This window comes from Arabidopsis thaliana, chromosome 2 (genome assembly GCF_000001735.4).
Source record: "Arabidopsis thaliana chromosome 2, partial sequence".
Lineage (NCBI taxonomy): Eukaryota > Viridiplantae > Streptophyta > Magnoliopsida > Brassicales > Brassicaceae > Arabidopsis > Arabidopsis thaliana.
The window spans coordinates 6,361,786-6,384,783 of NC_003071.7; the positions used below are offsets into that span (position 1 = coordinate 6,361,786).

Below are 22,998 nucleotides of genomic sequence, written 5' to 3' on the forward strand. Positions count from 1 at the left end.
AAATTAGAAGATCAATTTCTATCTCATCTGATCTTTTTTCGAAAATTCATTGTAACATTATGCTAAAGTTGAATCACATATCATAATTGAGAATCATTGAGGCTGAAGATTATTGGCCCGCCTTCAATTAGTAGAATTTGATTCATGCCCTAAATTTTTGCTAGGGAATTTTTGAATCTTATCATGCTCTTCGATCGTTTTTCTCTAATTTCTTCGATTCGTCTTATTCTTCGTATTAATAATGTCCGTGTCGATAGCTTTGCAAAAAGAGTTCGAGCAAAAATAAGCATTTACATATTTAAGCTTTTAGGTTCCGGAGTAGCTGTCTCATGTTCGAACAAACTTAATAAAATATAGAGTCTTTGATCTAAAAAAATGCAATGTTCAAAACGATGGTTTGGAAGACGGATATGTTTTTGTTGATATTCAAAAAGGAGTTTTATATCGAATAGGGATAATTTCTTTACAAGTTTCACTTTTCAAAAAAAAAAACTTGAAATTTAGTTGGTTCCAAAAATTTTTATTTTGAAAATATGAATTTGTTAGGAATTTTTTCAAAAAAAATGAATTCTTATATAGTAGTCTTAATTTAATAAACTTTTACCAATTTCGTAAAATCTCCACTACTTGTATAAAAATAATAATAGGTTAGTCAAAAAGTCAAAACGCAACCAGAGATCATTCGGTTTCTAACTAAACGCTGCGTTTAGGAGTTTTCTCGGCGACGCTTCAATATCCATGGCGGAAAAAGCACCGTCCTCCTCCTCCTCCTCTTCTCCGCCGGTAAATTCATAACCGTACTCTCTTTACCGATATCGTCTCCCGTCTCTGTCACTATTTTCTAAACCAAATCTCTGCCTCAGAAAGAAGTTGCAGATGAAACACAAGACTGGATACTCGGAGCCGGGTCGGGTTGGGTCGAAGCTCGTAAAACTTGCGATCACTTGAACACTTTATCTCCCGATTTACTTCACTTACCAACTCCTGATACTCCTTGTTCTAGGTAATTGAGACTCTTGATTCGATGGTTTGGTTTGCAAGAATCACGTCTAGTAATTTTGATTTCTAGGTCTCAATTCGAGTTTCTTTAAGATCTCATGTTATTGGACTCTTGTAGCTTTGTGATTTTTGTTTAGTGATTATGAATTTTAAAGAACCAATCTCAAGTATTGGCACCAGAGCTTTGTTGATTTTGATATCATTGTTTTAGAATGATGCATTTGAATTGTAGCCTGAACAAGTATAGTGTGATACAGTGATATTGAATTGCATATTACATGGAATCAAATCTATGAGCACTGAGTTAGGGTCATTGCACACAACTAAAATAAAGTTGTGTCTCTGTGTCTCTGCAGTTCTAGGCTGAAAATGTATGACCCTTTGTGATTTTTGTTGAATTTTAAGATACTTTGTGCCATTGAGAGTATCTTGATTTTGAAATCATTATTGTATTGACTCAGTTATTAACTGTTGAGACATAACTTAACTTTGAATCAGTTCCTCTTTTGTGAGTTTGTCTCTCTGAAGTCAAGGCTAAAATCTGTGGATTGACTCTTCCGTTTTGTGATTTTTGTTGAAGTTGAACATATGAATAGATATGGGCTTGTTTAATACATATGCTGAAAGGAGGGTTTAGTGATTCTGAATTCTAAGGAAACAATCTCATGCACCATGCCACTGGCTATTGTGATTGTTTTGTTGACAGTGTATTGATTTAGAGATCATTGTTGTGTTAATGGAATTATCTTTCTTTCTAATGTGTATAATAAGGTGCCAAAACCCGGTAGAGAACTGGTTATGCCTTTGTTGTAAAGAGGTTCTATGCAGCCGTTTCGTGAATAGGCATATGCTGATGCATCATCAACAAACCGGTCACTGCCTTGCACTAAGCTATAGGTACATACATATTTCCCATTAGATATGCTCAGCTCTTTCTTTCTTATTAGTTAATGGTGACTGAGGTTGATATATGTAACAGTGACTTGTCGGTATGGTGCTTCTGCTGTGAAGCGTATCTTGATGCTCAGATCATTTTGCAGCTGAGACCAATTCACCAAGCTGCTTACATTCTTAAATTTGGCGAGGCTCCTCCTTTACCCCAACTTTGATAACACCAAAGAGCTCTCTTTTTCTGTACCTATCTGTCTCTCTAGATGTGTTAGTGAAGAAAGTTTGGTACATTGAGTTCTTTGTTTTTGTTTTTTTTTAGGTTCCAATGAGATTTATTAAGTTTCTAAATCACTATATTACATATCATCTCACGAACCAATATTATCAAGAGTTAAATTATAATTTCATTAAAGTTAAATGCCCAAAAAAATAAACTTAAAAGCAAAGTTTTAGATAAATTTACAAAATTATTTGATAATAATTACTAAATCTTATAAACTTATTTTAATTGAAAAAACTAACTCGATGCAATTATTTAATATAATGTCATAAACATTTTTTATACTTTTGATAAAATAAAAGATAATAATAACCGTCAAGTGCCCACTTCCCCACAATCATGATCAAACCCCACTTACTCCTACAAACTCTCAAATCCTCTGTTTTCACTCATTATGAGCAAATTCATCTTTGAAGTTTCAGATACAAACGAACAGAACACGATACAATGTTTTGTTTTTTATTCGGATGGCGAAGAACCTCCAAGTGTAAGAGTGTGGTCAAACAGCTTCAGTGTCGTCTAAACCTACTCAAGAACAAGAAATACGCTATTTCTTCACATTTACGTAACGACATAGCTCAGTTACTACGTATTGGTGAACGAGACCGTGCTCTTCATCGTGCTCAACAACTCTTCCTTGATGAGAATCTAATGTCTCTCTACCACTTGTTGCTTCACTTCTCCGACATAATCCTTCTCAACCTCTCTTACATCCGGAGACGTAGAGACCTTCCTGATGGCATCAATGAAGCTGTTTCAACACTTGTCTTTGCCTCTGCGAGATGTGGAGACTTGCCTGAGCTACGAGCCTTAAGGGTACTTTTTGGCAAGCGTTATGGGAATCACTTTGTGGACACGGCTCTTAATCTTCTGCCTGGTAATTGTGTCAACCCTCAGGTTCGTCGATCAATCTCACATTTCACATCTCTATCTCTTTCATTTCTTGATTTTGTTTCATTTAGAGTTTTGTTTCTTATGATTCAAGTAACTTCAAATCTTGTTTAGACTTGCTTAAGGTTCAAGAAAGAGTACATCTTTGACCTAACAGAGCATATATATACTCAAATATAGGTTATAGAGAAACTCTCCATAATCTCAGTATCGGATGATGCCAAGTCCAAACTATTAGGTGAAATAGTGGAAGAGTATAACCTTCGTCTAGAGGTGTTGGCAATCGAATACACTCCCGAATTTCACAAACAGGTGACTCTTTGCATCATTATATAAGTAATCTTATTTGCTTCTTGAAGTTATGAAAGTATGTAAAATGCTACTTGTTGATGTGTGTAGGTACTAAAAAGCGAGAAGGCAGAAGAAGAGAAAGAAGTCATGAGTTCCAATTCTGCTCAGCCGTACTGTTCATCACAAAAGGCTGAGAGTGAAGCAGAAGTGTATAAGTTTACTCTCACGGATGCGGATATAGAGGAAAACCAAGAACAAGAAAGAAAAGTATGTGATGAGGAAGATGATTGCATAGAGGAAGAAGTGGTGGAAGAAGATCAGAGTGTATTCAGATTTAGAGAGAGTACTGAAGATGAGAGAAAAGAGAGAAAGAGGTTAAGGAGGAAACCAAGATCAACTTCATCATCAAGCAGTCCTATCGCGAAAGACGTGGATTGTTGGAGGTACTATTACAAGGGAAAGAGAAGTCGTCAAAGGAAAGAGTGTGGTAAATGTTGTTACCATATAGTGTACAACGTGTTTACAATGTTGCCGGATCAAAAGGAAAGCGAAGAAGGAGAAAGAAGTTTCAAAAAAGCTATGCATGTTCATCCTAAGCTTCCCGATTATGATCAGATTGTTGCTCACTTCACTGCTCTTAGGAAACAACAACAACAAAAACAAAAGCATATGCGTTCATGATGATTTGTTTACTCTCATTCTTTCACATTAACATTTAAAGTATTTTTTATCGAGAAAAAAACATTTAAAGTAGGATCCATTGATTTCTTGTTATAATATGTGATTCAGTCCACATAAAAAAAAAAAAAAAACAGTGATGCACACATTTTTTTCTGGAAAAAATATCATTAAAATCTTTAATTTATTTAAAACGTTGATTTAAATCTTCAAGACGAAATAAATATCAAATTTATGTTGACTTTCCAAATAAATACTTAACTTATTGTGTTAAAAAACTCGTTAATTGAAAACGACAATGTTTCTCTAACAATTAAACGTCGTCGTTTTGTCATACTGGTTCAATTAAATCTCTTGTTTCAAATCATATGGAGATTTAGTGTTCTGAATTTTGCTCAATTTAGGGACTGAGATTGAATTTGGGAATTCAGTTCAGTCATTACAACAAAACGACATCACTCTGTTGTTGAAAATGATAATGTTTTGAATTAACGGATGTCTGTTAACAAAAAATTAACTTCGTTAACAAGATCTATTAATCTACTTAACAATTTGTCTAATATAGCAAGGTTAACAAAAGTTGGATATATATTTGGAAAGTCAACATAAGTTTGATATTTCTTTCGTTTAGTCGAGAGCCGAGGATTTAAATCAATATTTACAATTAGTTGAAAATTTTAATGATATTTTTTATTTTTTCATGTATTAAATGTTGTATACATAAAACTATTTAACGTTTAATCAATAAATGATGTTGTTGTTTTGTGAAAAAAAAAACAAAAAACAAATAAATTTAAAGTTTGATGTAAAATCCTCAAAAATAAATTTGCCTACAAAATAAAAATAAAAACTGATATACATATTTTTCATATCGAATTCACCGTCATTATGCCAATAAATTACAGAGAAACATAATATAAACCTTATTCCTATTATATTTCGCTAATTTCGATATTCACTTTTTATAAGAAAATTATACCATTCTTGTAACAATTTGATTCTTGTCTTAAAACAAAAAGAAAGTGAATGTAATATCATATTCATATTTATAGGGCACTAAAAAAAAAGATTTGTACCCAAAAAAAGATTTGCATAAAGAAAAAAAAAAGCTTCAGGAACCAGCAAAGGGAAAAATCGGTTCGCGGCTTCTTCTGCTTTGGTACGTTCTCTCTTTCGCATCGTCACTCTCTTTCGATTCCTTGATCTTCAAATCTGGGTTTCCAATTTTCGGATTCAATTGTTTGATTCGTCGATTTCTTCTTAGTCTCTGATCTGATCTATGAATATCCCAATGTCTCCAACGAGCTCAGTTTTTCCATAAATTTGATCTCAATTTCTTCTGTGTGATCCATAATCCAGCCGAGACCCTAAGCTTGATTCGATCTAACTCTGGCTTATCAATTCTGATCTTGTCGTTTCGCAATGGTGGTCTGCAAATGCAAAAAGGTATGTTCATAATCTCTATTTATGTCACTCGTTTACCGATTTCAATTGTACCATTTGATGATCTGTTGGAGATTTTTCTTGTCAAATCAAAGTGTTCGTGATTTCTGATCTTGCAGCTGAGTTTTTCTTTCAATTGAAGTAATTTTCGATTTGTTTGCATGTATGTATCTTGTTTTCCCCTGATTTGACGTATTTTGATCTGGATTAGGGGAGAATTATAACGATTTGGTTGTTTGCAAAGCTCGTCTTGTGAATGCTAATGTTGCCATTGCTCTTGTTTTTGCTAGGCTACCAGGCTGTATTGCTTTGTTCACAAGGCCCCTGTTTGCGGCGAATGCATTTGTTTCCCGGAGCATCAAACTTGTGTGGTATGTTTGATCAATTCATTTTCTTGTTGTTACCGCGAACTGATAGTTTTATCGAGGAATTAGTCTCTTGTTGTTTGGATTAGAAATTGAAAAGTTGTGTGGAAGATATCTAACTGTTGGACAGATTGCTGCTTATGGGAACAGAAGCATTTGGTTTTGTTTAGTTATTGATTGTTATGTTTGTTCATTTGTAATGGATGATCTAGATTTACGGTCCCCAAGTGGTTAGATATAATTGACACTCTCAACAACTTAATACTTCGAAAAATATGATTTACTGATGTTTTCACAGTGCTCCATCATAACAGACGCGAGATAAATATTAGTGGCGGCAAGATCTATTTCATGGGGCATATACATTTTGTTCTATTTTATAATCTTTCTGCAGTTTTTTTCCTTCATTATAAGTTGAACAATGTTCAGAATTTCTCGTTTTCTTTTTGCTACTTTATATGGTAGACAAGGTGGGACAATGATAGAAATATGTTTTTATCATGTGGTAATCAATAGGTCCGGACGTATTCAGAATGGGTGATAGATGGAGAGTATGATCAGCCAAAGTGTTGTCAATGCCAAGCAACATTTGATGAGGGGGCAGGTCATCAAGTCACTCGGTTAGGTTGCTTGCGTATGTTGTCTGACTCTTACCATTGTTGGATTGGATTTTTATTTCTGAATTTTGATAATTAAATTAATGGAACATTTTTTACCCTCTATTTGTATCAGATGCTATACATACAAGCTGCCTGGTTTCGCTTATCAAGAGTTTTCCTCCTCATACTGCACCTGCTGGTTATGTGTGCCCAGCATGTAGCACACCTGTAAGCGTTATTGATTCATATATATTTATTAGTAAACTTCCTTTTGTGTTCTTCATGTTTCTATCGCATTGTTTTCCGTGTGTACTTGTATTGGCTGGAGCTCTTTTTTGGTGTCTAATATTGATACATAGATTTAGAAAAATATTTGAGTTGGTGTGATTTCCTGTGTTTCTCTATGATAATATTGAGCACTTCATCAGTGTTGTTCTTACTTTCTGGCCATAGAAACATGATAAAGACTATTTGCATGTGGAGACCGGGTGCTTTTTTATGAAGATTTGGGTGTTTTGTTTTGGACCTAACGTTTTAGGCAATTTTGTATGGTTTGATTGTTCGGCTGTAGTTGTACATGATTTTCTGGTTCAGTTAGCTTCTTCAAGTCAGTAGCAACCCGTGTTTGTAATGTAGCAGATGAAAGCCTAGCAATCAAAATTACACCTAGACAGATAAATCTTGGGGAAGTAACTAAAATTAGAGTATTTAATGATTGATGATTCATGTTCTATTGACTCTTTTCTATCAAATTTCGGATGATTTTTAGCTGTTTTGGTGTGTAATACTTCCCTCTGTGATGTAATATACTGGAGGTAGCTATCTAGATTATTTTGGTTCACCAGGGTTTGAGCTAATAGCCATCCCGATTGTATTCCATTCCTCTTTGTCCTTATGTTTTACTTGAAAAACATTTTGTATAGCCTGGTTTTACTTTACTTTGAAGTGTTGTTTCGTGCTTGGAAGAGTGCCGCAATATAGTTCTCACTTCTCATATGATCATTAAATGCAGATATGGCCTCCTATGATGGTAAAAGATGCAGGATCTCGGCTTCATGCTCTGTTAAGGGAAGTAATTACGCAGGTTAGTTTCATCTGTTAGTTCAATTGTTTGTAGATTATCCAAATTTCTTTTTGAAGTTACAATCTTAAAAGTATTACATTTTCAATTGTTACCCCCACCTTAGACATCTCTCAGTGAGAGCATAGAAAATTTGCAGAGATTTGGCAGTATCCGATTGTTTGTATTGTCACACAGCCTGAAAGGATCACTGGTTTAGTTGGATTTTAATTCTCTGTTCTCTATATGGCAGACTGGTCTTGAGAAGAATTTACTTGGGAACCATCCAGTTTCTCGATCCACCGAATCTCGTAGCCCACCACCGGCATTTGCTTCGGATGCATTAATTAATATATCATCATCTTCTCATACACAAGAAGGGAATAACCTTCCTGATGGTTATTCAGTAGCTGGAAATGGAGAATATTCCAAATCTGCGGTTTCAGAGATAGTTGAGATAGATGTTCCTGCTTCTGCTGGGAGTTACATGAAAAGCTCAAGCCCTGGAGTAAGATATTCTCTTAAAAACTTGGTGTTTTCACAAAAACTACGTACAGTTTCTGTTTTCCTTTATGAGTTGTCACAGTTTTATCTATTTGTTGCTGTCGTATATAGCTTGCTGCTGCTGCTGCACGGAAAGGAGTACCCGCTGTAGACAGGCAGAACTCCGAGACTCTATATTATGCAGACGATGAAGACGGCAATCGTAAAAAGTACTCAAGAAGAGGTGGGAGAAAAACCTTATCGTTCTTACCTCTCTTGTCTGTTTTTTGCTTTACTACAAGACTTACGCTAGAGTTGTGCTTCTCCTTTCCTCTTATTGTTTTTGTTTTCTGAGATGCATGTGTCTGCCTTCCATTAGACAAACTCCACTTTTGTATGAATCTATAGCATTGTCGCGATGACTTTGACTGATTCTCATTTTTTTTTTCATGTAAGGTCCTCTTCGTCACAAGTTTCTACGAGCTTTACTACCTTTCTGGTCTAGTGCATTACCAACTCTACCCGTGACAGCACCACCTCGTAAGGATGCAGCAAAGGCAGATGATGGTTCTGAAGGTCGTGTAAGGCATCAACGATCATCAAAAATGGATATAAGGAAGATACTAATTTTCATAGCTCTCATGTAAGACCTTGTTTACAGTGTAACTCTTTCTTCTGCTGCTCGTTATATGTCAAATGTTTGGTGCAGAATCAATCAGTATTATCCATGGCCTAAATCTATGTGACCAATGTGCAGAGCGTGTATGGCAACAATGGGGATTTTATACTACAGACTCGCACTACAGGCAATTGGTCAAGAACTACCCGATGAGGAGCAGCGATGAGGTAATATCGTATCAGACAGGGGAATAAAGCTGCCACAACATATATCATACATTCCTGCTTTATCCAAATCAATTTGCCCTGGTGGATACCCTTTTGGACGACTAGAAAATGTTATTTACGAGCTGATTTTGAGAATTGTGGGCTGCGGTTGATTTGTTAGAGCGTTACACATCGGTTCTTTGTGTCGGTTTCCTTGTTTTGTGACTGGTCTAAAGTTCTTTGTCTCTCTGCTTCTGGTTCAGTCGACATGTTTTAGTTGTAGCTATTGTTTTTGGTAGACGAAAACGCATTTTATGGATGCTTTGATGTTCAATGTTTTGTGGGCTGTTGAGTAGTGTCTCTCTTAATTTGAAGTCAAACCAGAATTAGAATCTGCGTCTCTGCAACCTTATTTTTATATACTAAACTCCCATTTTCCTCTGGAAATCGACTACCGGTAGCGTCGGAAAGTCCTTGTAAAGAAACAGAGTTTTTTGTTATTTTAGATACACACGTGACGGTCTTAATGATGCAAGGATTAAGATTTGCGTCAAAGAAATCGAAGGCGATACACACGTGACGGTCTCATTTACCCAGAATGCAGCAAAGATCCGTGCTTGCATCATCTACTTAACATTTTTGAAGTACATTTTAAGGAATCCAATCGGGTCGGGTTTTTTTAAAAGTTTTTGACCCGGAAATTAGTCCTTCGGATTCTAATAATTTGATACTTTCCAAAACAAATCTCTTTGATAAATCGCAAATCTTGAGTTCAAACTTTCTTTAATTTTCGTCAATCGTTATTAATATATCTTTTGGCAAGATTTCCCTACAAAAAAGGAACCACATTAACAATTGCGTATTGATTTTGTTTAAATTTGTAAACTAACAACATGCATATATTCTCAAGATATTTTGTTCAGATACCAAAATATCTTGAACATTCTAACGTAAATGTGTTAACAAAAATACTTTTATGGTTATATAATGATTCACAATCTTCCCCTTAAACATGTGAGTATTATTCTAATTTTTGATTCGTATCTATGATTTTTCTACTTGCTCTCCAAGATATTCTCAAACTGTCAAACCGATGCAAACCAAAACCTTAGACTCTGCTCTATAAATAACCATCTCATATCGAACAATTACCACAACAACAATTTGCCTCAGACTAAATGATCTCTCAAAATTCTCATATAGCAAGGTATTTCTTATGCATACCTCTAGAGATGTTTTGCTATACAGAATATTTATCAGTGTTTGTGCGACGAATTTAATAGATTGAGTTTGTATTTTTTTTTTTTGTAGAGCTTTATGAGCAAGCTATTAAGTATGAGAAAGGTTCGTTTATTACTTCTAATGGAGCTTTGGCGACGCTTTCGGGTGCTAAGACTGGTCATCTCCGACAGACAAGCGTATTGTTAAAGTTGCGGCTACTGTGTATGAGCTTTGGTGGGGAAAGTGAGTATTCTTAATTCTTATCTCGATTTTGATTGATGGAGTTTTTATCCTTTGTTTTGGTTTTTTGATTTTGATTGTAAGGGTTCGCCCATTATTGAAATGGATGAACATACTTTCATGGTGAACAGAGAAAGAGCTGTTGATTACTTGAATTTCTTGGAAAAGGTTTAAAATTTGAAAACTTTAATCAATGTTTTTGAGTGTAGAACGTTTGATATAAGTTTATGAAATTTCTGTTGTTGTTGGGGTTTTTAGGTCTTTGTCAATGATCAATACTTAAACTGAGATCCGGAGAACATAATCAAAGTCAAGATTGTCTCACCTAGAGCCTACCATTCATTGTTTATGCACAACATGTAAGTCACAATGTCAAAAGTTCGGCTTAAACAGTAGCAATGAGTGTTATGCATTACCTTAAAGCCTACCATTCTCTCCCTTCATTCTGGATGCAATATGGGAAAAGATGGAGATATTGCCCTCTTCTTTGGACTTTCACGTATTGTAGTCTCATCACCAAAGATGGTGTTTGTTGATGATGGAAGGAAATAGAATTCAAATGATACATCACAAATACCACCTACTTGGCTTGACAACTGCTTGGTTCTTTGTTGAAATGAGTGTGTGAATTGAGATTCATGACTTTTTTCTTTCTTTCTTTATGAATGTTATAGGTACCGGGACTGATCACAACATGTATCTTATTGGAGATGATGAGCATTGTTGGACTGAGACTGGTGTTTCGAACATTGAGGGTGGATGCTATGCAAAGTGTGTTGATCTTTCGAGGGAGAATATGGAACGCCATCAAGTTTGGAACAAGTAAAGACAATATGTTGGAATTGTTTTTGAGAAAGAAAAAACATTAAATGAGTGATATAACAATACGGTTCTCATCTCATTGCAGTTTTGGAAATGTTGTATTTGATGAGCACACCAGAGAAGTGGATTACACTGATAAATCAGTTACATGTAAAAAGATTGTTTATTTCTTTCGTTTTACTTTCAGCCTCGATCACTCGCATGGTTGAGAACACAAAAATCAGGCTTCTGAAAATTAAAAAAGCTATACAGATAATTGTTATTAGTGTATCATTGAAAAATGGAATCAGCGAGTACATTAATTGCTACTGTTTAAGCCGACGCTAACGCCGAGAAAAGGAGAAACGCCGAGCAGAGGGAAGATTACTCTTGCGCAACCATCGGCGGAGAGAAAGAGGAACAAAACCTTTTTTATTTCGATTTTTCCCTGGGAAAAAATAATAATGCTTCTATAAAGGATCTTTTCTTTTTAGAGGTTTTGGCACACAAAAAGTGAAGAGAAAACTATAATTTTGTAATTTCATTTTATTTTAGTTTATGATTAAAGGCAAATTGAAATAAAAAGGTCCTCTATATCCAAATCTCCCATATAACTTTTTATTACTAGATTCTCCCAAATAACTTTTTTTTTTGTTTTAGTTTATGATTTTATATAGTTTTCAAATTTCATTTTATTTTACACCACGGGTTAAATCATATACCACATTTTTTGTTTGCAGGCACTTTAAGTTATTTTACAATTTATATAAACTTAATTTTGAACTTTATGATAGTAACTTAATAACATGAATCTTAGTCACATATTTATTTAGCTATATAAATGCCAAATAATACGATAATTTGACTATAAGAGCTACATCTTATTAAATATCATATACTTTATAGTTTACAAAATCATAAATTTATAACTAATAAAATAAAAGGAAATGAATCAACCTACGGTGTACCGCTTAATAAGTTGGTATCTATAACACTTAGATTCTATAAAACATTTATAATATTAATAATATTTGAACTCTAGACAAAATAAATTTTTATATGATAAAAAACATTTGAAAGCAAAATTTTATATTGACTCAAATTATATGTAAAATAAAAATACTATTAAAAATAAAAATAACAAAATTATGTTTAAATTCATGGGACAAGGTTATATGGTGGGACGGGTTTGAGTCAGCATAAATACAAGGCGGTATACCACGGATAAAATCTTAAAATAAACAATCAAAATCCGATTATACAATTTTATACACTAAACAAAAAAAAATATTATCAAAGATACAACTTAAAGTTTTAAAATATTTATTTACAAAACATTAACATGCGGTGTACCGCGGGTCGTATCCTAGTAATTAATAAAGCTGTAACTACACAAGTGAGAGTTCCTACAACCAAAAATCAAAATATATGTTTTTGATAAACTACTGTTTTCATACTTTTAGTTTATTAACTTACATGTAAACTTATACTCATCTAAATAAAAAATGAAGATATCTTATTATATAAAGTATGGTTTTTAAAGTTAGTAACTCAAAGGCTCATGACACGTGGCAAATCTATCGATCTTAGATTTTGAAATGTGTAAATCAGACATTTCCTTTTAAAAAAAGGAAGAAGATAATTGTAAGTAATTATAAATTTAAATAATTTAAACAATATAAAAGATAATTATAAGAATAATTATAAATAATTAATATTTCTATAAACAATTCAAAAATGTTAAAAGATAATTATAAGGAAATTATATATTTTTTATAATTAAAATATATATTCAATTAAAAAAGAAAAAAATCAGGCATATTTTCTTAAAAAGGAAGCATATGTTATTATATAACTAATATTACATATTTTTGTTTCTCAAAATTAGTAATTAATAGTATCATGAACCTGTCAAAGATTTTATCATGTGTCATGATTTAATTTAAATTTTGATATTATTAATCTCAATTTCCTTTCCAATTATAAATATGTGATGATTTAATTACGATAATTCTCATATTAATTACTTGAGTTTATTTTTTTAGAAATACGAGAAATTAATTTTTCTTTCCTTTTTGTAATATTTGTTTTACTTAACTGTCTTTTTTGTTTCTCCTTGTTTATGATGGTAGTATTGTTAGATTGTTTATTTCAATTTTTCTTTTCATATTTAAATTATCAAAGGTTCCATGTTTATAATTTTTTATTTTTAGTTAAACTGTTTTATCTTTAAATTATTTATTTTGGTTTCTACGTTCAGTTTAAATTATATAAAATTAATAATATATCATAGTTCTAATGATTTTAGATAGCGATATGTGTCATGATTAAATTACAAATTTATATAATTTATATCAATTTTATTTTCTAATTAGAAATATGTGATGATTTTAAGTAAAATTTGTATTGTTTATTTGAAATTCATGAATATGTAATAACCACATATGCTTCTTCTTTGCTTGTGATATTTTGAATTTAATTATACTATTTCAAAATTGTTTATTTAAATTTCTATGTTTATATTTGAATTATATAAGATTCATATATCATCGTGTTTATAATTTTTGAATTTATCAGTTTTTTATTGATTGATCATAGTCATTGCAAACGAGTATATAGAAATCAAGCCCATAACGTTAGCTTGGAAGACTAAGGGATTTAGTCGATTTATCATGTTTATATATTTTTAACGTGTCTAATTAAAAATCACTATTTTGGTTTCATTCGCCAACTTTATAATGAATATATTTAATTTTAGTTTTTCATATAAGTATACGATGAATTATTACTATGTGATATATCTTTTATTCGAAATAATTTTGAATCAATAACTTTAGTGGTTAAAGAAACAATGCAACTGTGAAAAAGAAAATATTGTTTTTACTTTTGAAGAAAATTTCTACTTACAAATGTTGTTGATTAATTTTTTGTTATATTCGATTTTAATTTATAAAAAAGTAAACTCGTCCATGAGACGGGTCCTTATCTAGTATTTAATAATATCAAACACTTTATTTTTTGGCATATTATATAGATGTATGTATCCGTTTTGATTTGCAACCTCTTTTTGTAACATGAAGAGTCCTATGATTACGCAAAGAGAAGTTGCTAATAATACCCTTCCAAGACTATCCTTTTAATTATGCCATTTCATTTAGGTCATTTTCATTTATACCGTCTTTTAACTTTTAATGACTATTTTACCCCTATTTTGAAAATGTTTTAGCTTAACAAAATGAAATATTGATTTTCCCCCCTAAATTATTTCGAAGATATTTCTCCTGCCAAAAGAATAATGAAAAAAAAATTCTGCCAAATCTTTTTTTCAAAAACATTTCTCTCACAAAAAAATGCTTTTGGCGGGAAATAAATTTACAAAGGTTTAATAAAGATTTTTTAAAGGGTTTATAAGGGTTTTTAACAGATTTTTAAAGGTTTATAAGGATTTTAAAGGATTTATAAAGATATTTAAAAAACTTTTAAAGGATTAAAAGGGTTTTACAACCCTTTAAAACCTCTTGTAAATATTTTGAAAACCTTATGTAAGGGTTCACAAGAGTTTTAAAATAGTTCAAAAAAAGTTTCAAATGTTTTAAAATAATTACAATTTTTTTTTGTAGAGTGAAAAAATGATTTACTAATGTTTTTAAAGACTTTATAACCTTTGTAAATCTTTTAAAAACTCTTATAAATTTTTTAAAACCATTGTATTTAAAAAAACTTACAAGGATTTTAAAATACTTACAAAGGTTTTTAAAAGAGTTTTAAAGTATTTACATATGTATTTAAAGAGTTCATAAGGATTTTAAAAGGTTTTAAGATAATTTACAAGGATTTCTAATATTTTTTGGCGGAGAAAACAAGTTTTGGCAATAAAAAATGTTTTGGCGGAAATATTTTTTTTTGCCGAGAAAAATAATTTTTGGCATAAAAATATAAGTTTTTAATTACATGTTCTCATTAGAAAATGAGTAATTTGGTCATTTTGTTCAAGAAAATGGATATTTTTTTTAAATGGCCAAGAGAAAAATGTATTGTTGCAAAAGGTGTCTTGCATGGTAAGGTGGAAACTGAGAGTGATGAGTTCTGTTTCTGATGAAAACCATTTTTGGTAATCTTTTTTGCATTATTATTTGTGATTTTATTTGTTTGTCATTGTGCATTAGGATGGTTTTGTATTAAACAAGAGGATATAAGTCTAATATATACTTTAACAAGAGAGTGATTTTGTTTTGCTAAATTAAGCACACATGCATTAGTTTGACAAGTTGTGTGTGTGAGAGATACATCATAAAATGCATCATTAATGCGAGAGAGTCATCCGCGTCCCCAAATACTTCTATATAAACTTACATCTCTCTTTCTCTCTAACGCACAGCTCACAATACTTTCTAACTCACTAATTTTTCCTAAATTCTTTTGAATCAGTAGAATAGAAATTATTTATATGCATATCATTATTTATGTATTTGTTTTCCTTTGCTTATATGATTTGATTATGGTGTGTTTTTATGTTCGTAGCCATGCAGATTTTTGTGAAACGGTTAGGAGGGAAAACTGTGACAATCCATACCCTAGGTGAGGGAAACACAGTCCAGGATTTGAAGGCTGTTTTAGAGGAGAAAGCAGGAGGATCTTGGTCTTGGCTGAGCAGCAGATGCTTCACTTCGCAAAGAAGATGATTGCGGACGATGCAGCAGTCCTGGGGACTATTTCATCAAAGATGGCTCCAGCCTCCAGCTCGTGGTGAGGCTTTTTGGGAGAGCTACCAATTAGGCCTTCATCTATCAATCTTATTTATCTATCCATGTTTTAATGAATGAATGTATGATATTCCTTTTAAGCTTTACATCTATCTATCCATGTTTTAATGAATGAATGTATGATCTTCCTTTTAAGCTTTAAGTTTTCCATTGTGTAGAACTATTGATCTTTCTTTATATGCAAGTGAATTCAATTTGGTGATTTTATAGTTTGCTCCAGATTATTTGTTAATCTTGTTTTCGTTGGGAATAATATGTGGGTAGATATGTTGATCTTAAAGCAAGTAATATTTTTTGTTAGTTTACCATTGTAATGGTTAGAGGAATTTTGCATGTCAATATATGTTTATACCGCAGAAATAATTGAAAATAATTTTGCATATCCTACAATCATACTATCATAATATTTTTTTTAGTTAATATTAATTTTGATTTTTTTATTGATCCACAAAGGTAAAACAACTTTAGTACACTACAAAAAAATCATTTTAAATCACTTATTTTGAATATTTGTATTACTTATAATTGATGTAAAAGAATTTTATATCAGTTAAATAAATGATTCCTATCTTGTTGATGCAAATAATTTACATCGATTTATTAACAACTAATGCAAATTCACATAATATTTGCATCGCTTGTTATAATTGATGTTTATTTTGAGTCGGTTATAAAAACTGATGTGATATTTACATCATTTCGTATAAGTGATGGTATTATTTACATCACTTTGCTTAAACGATGTTAGTATTTGTAACGGTTATAAAAACTGATGTGATATTTACATCATTTCTATAAACGATGGTATTATGTACATCACTTTGCCTAAGCGATGTTAGTATTTGTAATAGTTATACTAATTGATGTCAATATTTATATCACTTACAAATAAATGATACTAATGCTAGTGTTAATTTTCATAACTGATATTAATTGTTGTATCATGTCAGGTAAACGATTTTAGTACATGAATCATTTATAATAATTGATTTAAAACATGACATCACTTCTACGAAATTGATATTTTATTTATGTCAATTTTCAAAACTGATTTTAGTTGTAGAATCATTTTTAAAAATCGATGAAAAGATTATCTTTTTTAATTGATAAAAATATGTATTAAAATAATTTCACATCATTTATAAAGTGAAGCTAGTGAAAATAATAACTAACGACTTTTAGTTTTTTATTTTTTTTAATCCAACAAATTTTAATTAATGAAAAACAAAAAGACAAATATAATTAATAATAATAAAAAAAAAACTGAAAACAAACTACATAATCAATCCCTTCTGTGCAAATGCATAAACATAAATAAATTAAAAGTAACTAAAAAATTTTGCTAAACAAACTTTAATCATAATAACTAGCATTGCTTCAATTCTAGCTTAAACGTTTATCCACTAGCTAGCTAGCACCACCATCCCTTTCTTGAGAAAAAATTATTCAATGTATAAGTTAATTATCTAAATATTTAGTATATATGAAATTAATATGTAAATACTCTTTACCTGAGGATTAGGCAGATTTGGAATGTTTACAAATGCTAGATTTGGGATGTTTGCAAAAGCTGCTTGAAAATTTGCAGCCCATGCACTTGGCTGAATATTTTGTTTGAACATTAGTATTTGTCTCTCTATATATAAAATTATAATAATGTAATTGAACTTACAAATTACTATATAACATTAGTTTGTCGAAGCTTCCCAGCATTGTTACTAGAAGTTGCGTGACATTTCATATGGGTAGCAGTTTTTGATGACATGAATAAATGTTGAAGTCGGGACTTTAGAGGAAAATAACGCAAAACCTTTGCAAGAGCTCTACTCTTTATTTTCTCTGATCCAGTTTCAGTTCTTGTACTCTTTACTGAAGTTGTTTCTTTCCAGCGGGAAGCTTTACAAACTTTGCATATTTCTCTTCCCGCATCAGCCTCCCAAAATAACATGCAATCATTTGGACATGCATGAATTGACTCAGAAGTCAATCCTAATTTGCGAACAACTTTTTCATGTCATTAAATGAACCTGGCAATCTCGCATGTGTAAAAGCTTCTTTCAGTAAATCAAGTACCATAGATATTCCCTTGTCGCTAATTCCACACATACATTCAGTGGCGGATCTAGAAACCAAATTTATATGGGGCACATATTATATTTAAAAATATTATTTATATAATAATAAAATATTAAATAAATATGATATTTACCCTTAATGTGTTTAACTTTGAAATCTAAAGACACTAAATCAAAATGCATTTAAATATACTTAGGTACATATATTATTGGATATGTTTAATATATATAAATATGTATATTTATTTATTTATTTTTAAAAAATTTGTTAATTAGAAAAGTATTGTTACAACTCATGATAGAAAATGTAAACTATTAATAAAAATATACATTACAGTAGAAATTGATGATTTAAAATTTGTTAAAAGTTTAATTTAATTAGAAAGATAAATATAACTGAAAGAAAATAGTTTCATATAAGAAAAATAATAAAATAAATAAAAGAAATGCAGCTAATGATAAAGGAGAATTAAAACATGTAATTATAGAAAGTTACCAAAAAAGTGAACACATTTTATTTATAAAAAATAAAATGTAAAAGAAGAAATAAAAGCAAAAAGAAAGTGTAAGGAGAGACGTCGAACTCGTTTACATAAGGCTTTGAATGAGGCACTAAGTGCCAAATGAACTAAAAGAATCCAAATGGTAAGCTTAAATGTTAAGTTTTTTATCGATTAGTGTGGGGCACATGCCCCACCTCCTGCCAAGGTATGTCCGCCTCTGCATACATTTGATATGGTACAACTTCAATATAAAGGACATCTTCGTGAACTTAGTGCATCCTGTATATAGCTCTAGATTAAAATCAGCAAGTAACTCATCAAAATCTTCTCCTTTTTCACAACTTCCACTTGCAGTTGATGGTCTATCAGTGTCTATAGGGTTCTCAGATGATCCAGCTTCATATCCACCATCATTATTTGTACTAATATCAAGAAAAATATCATCCAAGAGAGTCCTAGTTGAATCTAATTCAACTGAAGCAATATCAGAAGGCGGTACTTTTGTATTACTCGTGACACATATATCCTCTCCATGTATTACTCAATTTGTGTAAGAATTTAAAAATCCATAACACATCAAATCACCATTAATATCTTCTCTTGAATTAGTTTTGAGGAGACAACAACGGTAACATGGATTAACCAAATGCAAAATCCAATAAAATTTTCACCCCCAATATGTAATCTTGAGATAAACATAGTTTGTTTATCCATGATCTATCCATCAAAATCTTAAAAGCAAAAAGATTTGTATTTGTAAGCTTTAGAATTTGACATATAAACACTAAAATTTCAAAACCTTAAGAATTTAAAAATAAATCTATCTACCATGATCATGATCTCCATCGTTTATTCTGCTTTTAGTTGAAATCTAATTAAAAGTAAATGTATGAACGTGTGATGTGAAGAAAAAACTTAATTGTGAATTGTGATTCTATGATTAAAGAATTCCAATAATTGACCTGAATAAATAATAAACCATTCAATTGAAAAATCTAGGATTAGAAGAGACGATTATCAAGCCACAATTGACCTGAATAAATATATAATTGATTCTATGATTCGCGAATAGATGCCACAATTTGCACAAAACTTCCGTGTAATGATTATCAATCTAATTTTTGTCTAAAACCAGAAGAAGAACAAATAAGCTAGCAGCTAGGTCGTATGTAGTCTTCTTCTACACTACTTCTTTCTTTTCTTTTTTTTATTATTGTTATTTATATTAATAATTTTAACATCAGTTTATATTGATATAAATTTTGAATCATTTAAAAAATGATCTTACCAAAAATTAAGAAATACATCAGTTATCCAAATGATGAAAATCATAAATTTTATATCAATTAAACTTAAATGATACAAACTGATAAAAATTGAATCAATTTTATTTAATCGATGCCAAACAAATAATTATAACATCATTTAGTCTAATTGATGCTAAGACATATATATTTACTTCAGTTATAAATAAATGATTTAAAATAATATCATTTAATTTTGTGATACAATTTAAGTGATTTAATATGATCTTTTTTTTGTAGTGCGTAGTATCAAAATGTTGTTACAAAAAACAAAATAAAATACCAACTTTGCAAGTTGATCTAGTTGGACGTGGCCATAATCATATTCTAACCGTATTTTGGACCATACTAAAACTCTAACCATACAAGATAGTAAAAAACTGTAACCAGTAACTAGAAAATATTTTAGTTATGGTAACTATAACAGTTAATTAACTTTAAAATTCAATACGTATTATTTTTAACTATCCGTTAATTTACCGTTTATTTTTAAATATATATATATATATCATACAGTGAAAAAAAACTGCATATCGCAAGAAATCAGAATATTGATTTATGTTGTCGGCAAGACTATGTCACTATTCGGATTCTAACTCATTATATGTTATTCACTAAAAAAATAGATTACATCAATTTTCTAATTATATATAGTCCATTTAAATATCCAAATTTGAATCCTTCTAACTTTGACTACACTTTAATATTGTATAGCTAAATAGATATATTTCTTCTAATTGTTTATTTACTTTCCAAATCATTTTATTTATAATCAATCTTTGAATATTTTCACTTGTATATTTCTAACACTACTCCATCTATATATATAGCTTTATGAACCTTAAACACTTCAAAATCAAATCGCAAACAGTTTTAAAGAAAAATAAATAAAAATTATAATAGAATCAAAGAAGTCTCTAAAGCTATAAGACATGAAGTTAATTACATTAGTATTCATCGCTTTTGTTTTGTCGTCTTTGGCTCCGACCAAAGCAGTGGTGGTTAGAGTCGAGGAGGAGGAGAAAGTGGTGTGCATAGTAACAGATCTTCGAGTATGTCTGCCGGCGGTGGAAGCCGGAAGCCAACCATCTGTGCAATGTTGTGGAAAACTGAAAGAACAATTGTCGTGTTTGTGTGGTTATCTTAAAATCCCATCATTTACTCAATATGTATCATCTGGAAAAGCTCAAAAAGTTTTAACAGCTTGTGCTATACCAATTCCTAAATGTTAAAGTTTTAAATTATTACTAGATCATAACCCGTGTTATAGACATTAATATTTTGTATAAATTAAATTGTATACTTTGTTATGTTTGCTATGTTTGTCAAAATTATTTGTTATATTTGTAAAAATTTAGTAAAATATATTCAAATATAATTAAATTTATTAAAACTTAATAAATTTAAAAGTTTTTTTTGTTTGGAGACGCACTATCTACATACAAAATACCCGTTTCTATTTTTAGGGCCTGAAACTTTTTATCCAAACTGACCCAAACCCAACTGGACCCGACCCGAACCGAATATTTAGAATTATTCTATTAGGTAGTAAATCATATACCCATTAATCCCAAACCCGAATGGGTTCTACCCGAACTCGAATGGGTTACTCATATGCCCAGCCCTATTCTCTGATTTAATTATCTAAAAAATTTCAATAAAACATATGTTTTGCTGACTACTTTTTATTCAAAAAAATTTACATCCTCTTCTGCCAAAATCATTTCATAAGACATCCCAAAACCCTTGGAATAATGATTCCATAAATGAAGAATCCTAATTTGAATATACCAAGAGGTTTTGAAAGGTTTTAAGTTTTTGATAGGTGTGTATGTGAGAGGTACATCCATCGTGATGGTAATCTGCTTATTTATAATTTTAACTTGCATTATACAGCAGGTAGGCTTATATTTTACTTAAACTAAAAACTTTTATTGTAAAGTTGATTATAAATATATGATATTATTTTATTTTATTTTAAATGTATAGTAAACTGCGAGTTGTATATGTTTTGTTGATATTATTTATATTGTTTAGTGTTTAAAATTATATACTTGTATTTTGATTGTTAATTTTATAGTTTCACCTGTAGTATACCATCTTGTATTAATATTGATTTAAACCCGTCAATTCTAGGAATTTTCACCTTGTATTAAAAATTGAATCACATCATACACATTAAAAAATCTAATATGATAATTCAAATTGTGGCATATGCGAAAAAACTCTAATTATTTTTTTATAACGATGATATTATTTTTTCACAAAAATAGAATCATATAAAGATGAGAGGTGAACTATAAGAATTAATAAAAAATTAATATGATAATTTAGATATCAAATCTAATTTGTTGATTTTAATTGGTTACTTTTTTGGAAATTAATAATGTATTTCGTTTTTGAGTTAAATTTAATTAATTAGTATTTGACTTTTTAATTTTTAAAGAAATGAATTAATTTACTCTTTAAAATTTTATTTCTAATGGTATACCTATGTAATTACTTACAAAAAATAAGGTTATATTTAAAATGTACTTCCCAAATAATATAGTAGGATATTAGAGCTATTAGTGTTAAAATTATCAAATTAATATATCTTCTAATGTTGCATATAAAGTTATAATGCTGATCATTGGGATTTTATTAATTTGTCTTGGTTTAACCACATTTATTTGCTTTCTTACAAATATTGCTTTAGATCAAAAGAACAGTGGAAAAAAAATCACGTACAAAGAAAATATCTTCAAATTTATGTTATAGCTATACACCTAAATTGTTCGTTATTTTTTTAATGCGTAATTTATTATATATAGTTCTCATGTTATTTGGTCTTCGCATGTAATTTTAGAAGTTTTGCCTACTTATATATATTTATTTAAAAAAAACATAACAAATTGATTCTCATGTTTCTATTTGATTTGGGTATCTAATTTTACTGTTATTTAGTTTCTCCTATTTCTTTTTTCTTTCAAAAATTTTGAAGAATTTATTCTCTTATTTGTTTTTAGAATTAATTTTGCGTTGTACCATATATTTTTTTACTTCAAGCACCACCCAATTGCCAACCCTTCTAGGACCTGGATCCTACTCTCCCATGCAGATTTAGATTGTCCTAAGGAAGATCGAGAGCCATTAAGATGTTTCTTGGAACCATAAGCACCCGCTTTATGACCTTTATATTCCGTAACAGATCTATAATGTTTTTTTACTAGGACAAAAATATAACCAAAAAAATCACATTAAAATATTAAATAAAACATAAAAAATTCATAAGGAAACATTAAAA

At 30.4% G+C, this 22,998-nt stretch overlaps 4 protein-coding genes, 1 long non-coding RNA gene and 2 pseudogenes across 8 annotated transcripts; 5 read left to right on the forward strand and 2 right to left on the reverse strand.

Annotated features, from left to right (window-relative positions):
- Positions 1-625: 625 nt before the first annotated feature.
- AT2G14825 (histone deacetylase-like protein) lies at positions 626-2,308 on the forward strand. Its single transcript, NM_001161046.2, has 4 exons — positions 626-783; positions 864-1,003; positions 1,771-1,896; positions 1,979-2,308. The coding sequence occupies exons 1-4, from the start codon at positions 739-741 to the stop codon at positions 2,106-2,108; spliced, it is 441 nt and encodes a 146-aa protein (NP_001154518.1). The 5' UTR covers positions 626-738; the 3' UTR covers positions 2,109-2,308.
- Positions 2,309-2,592: 284 nt separating this feature from the next.
- Positions 2,593-4,033, forward strand: AT2G14830 (Ist1p; the record flags this gene model as incomplete). The annotated part of the gene is made up of 3 exons (NM_127047.2): positions 2,593-3,067; positions 3,242-3,373; positions 3,461-4,033. The coding sequence occupies exons 1-3, from the start codon at positions 2,618-2,620 to the stop codon at positions 4,031-4,033; spliced, it is 1,155 nt and encodes a 384-aa protein (NP_179090.2). The 5' UTR covers positions 2,593-2,617.
- Positions 4,034-5,093: 1,060 nt separating this feature from the next.
- AT2G14835 (RING/U-box superfamily protein) lies at positions 5,094-9,341 on the forward strand. Of its 2 annotated transcripts, NM_127048.6 has the most exons (10): positions 5,103-5,189; positions 5,390-5,476; positions 5,764-5,844; positions 6,355-6,472; positions 6,571-6,665; positions 7,450-7,521; positions 7,751-8,005; positions 8,113-8,224; positions 8,437-8,623; positions 8,738-9,341. In NM_127048.6, exons 2-10 carry the CDS (start codon positions 5,453-5,455, stop codon positions 8,823-8,825), a joined length of 1,032 nt encoding a protein of 343 aa, NP_565365.1. In that variant the 5' UTR covers positions 5,103-5,189; positions 5,390-5,452; the 3' UTR covers positions 8,826-9,341. The 2 variants fall into 2 exon arrangements, with proteins under 2 accessions (NP_973461.1, NP_565365.1); NM_201732.2 differs by having other exon boundaries at positions 5,094-5,476; positions 8,738-9,288.
- Positions 9,342-9,787: 446 nt separating this feature from the next.
- On the reverse strand, positions 9,788-9,987 carry AT2G06275. Its single transcript, NR_140132.1, has one exon. It is a non-coding gene; the product is annotated as an other RNA (long non-coding RNA).
- Positions 9,988-10,116: 129 nt separating this feature from the next.
- AT2G14840 lies at positions 10,117-11,297 on the forward strand (annotated as a pseudogene). Its single transcript has one exon.
- A 5,793-nt stretch (positions 11,298-17,090) lies between these two features.
- AT2G14843 lies at positions 17,091-19,148 on the reverse strand (annotated as a pseudogene; the record flags this gene model as incomplete). Its single annotated transcript has 1 exon — positions 17,091-19,148.
- A 1,434-nt stretch (positions 19,149-20,582) lies between these two features.
- AT2G14846 (Bifunctional inhibitor/lipid-transfer protein/seed storage 2S albumin superfamily protein) lies at positions 20,583-21,025 on the forward strand. Its single transcript, NM_201733.2, has one exon. The coding sequence runs from the start codon at positions 20,645-20,647 to the stop codon at positions 20,942-20,944; it is 300 nt and encodes a 99-aa protein (NP_973462.1). The 5' UTR covers positions 20,583-20,644; the 3' UTR covers positions 20,945-21,025.
- The last annotated feature ends 1,973 nt before the right edge of the window (positions 21,026-22,998 follow it).

What these genes read in the sequence shown, in the direction of transcription:
- AT2G14846 (NM_201733.2), top strand. Translation starts at nt 20,645, where the DNA reads ATGAAGTTAATTACATTAGTATTCATCGCTTTTGTTTTGTCGTCTTTG.
- AT2G14825 (NM_001161046.2), top strand. Translation starts at nt 739, where the DNA reads ATGGCGGAAAAAGCACCGTCCTCCTCCTCCTCCTCTTCTCCGCCG. An exon ending in CCTGATACTCCTTGTTCTAG is followed by an intron (nt 1,004 to 1,770) that starts GTAATTGAGACT and finishes GTGTATAATAAG; the next exon opens with GTGCCAAAACCCGGTAGAGA. An exon ending in TGCCTTGCACTAAGCTATAG is followed by an intron (nt 1,897 to 1,978) that starts GTACATACATAT and finishes TATATGTAACAG; the next exon opens with TGACTTGTCGGTATGGTGCT.
- AT2G14835 (NM_201732.2), top strand. Translation starts at nt 5,453, where the DNA reads ATGGTGGTCTGCAAATGCAAAAAG. An exon ending in CACTCGGTTAGGTTGCTTGC is followed by an intron (nt 6,473 to 6,570) that starts GTATGTTGTCTG and finishes TATTTGTATCAG; the next exon opens with ATGCTATACATACAAGCTGC. An exon ending in GCCCAGCATGTAGCACACCT is followed by an intron (nt 6,666 to 7,449) that starts GTAAGCGTTATT and finishes CATTAAATGCAG; the next exon opens with ATATGGCCTCCTATGATGGT.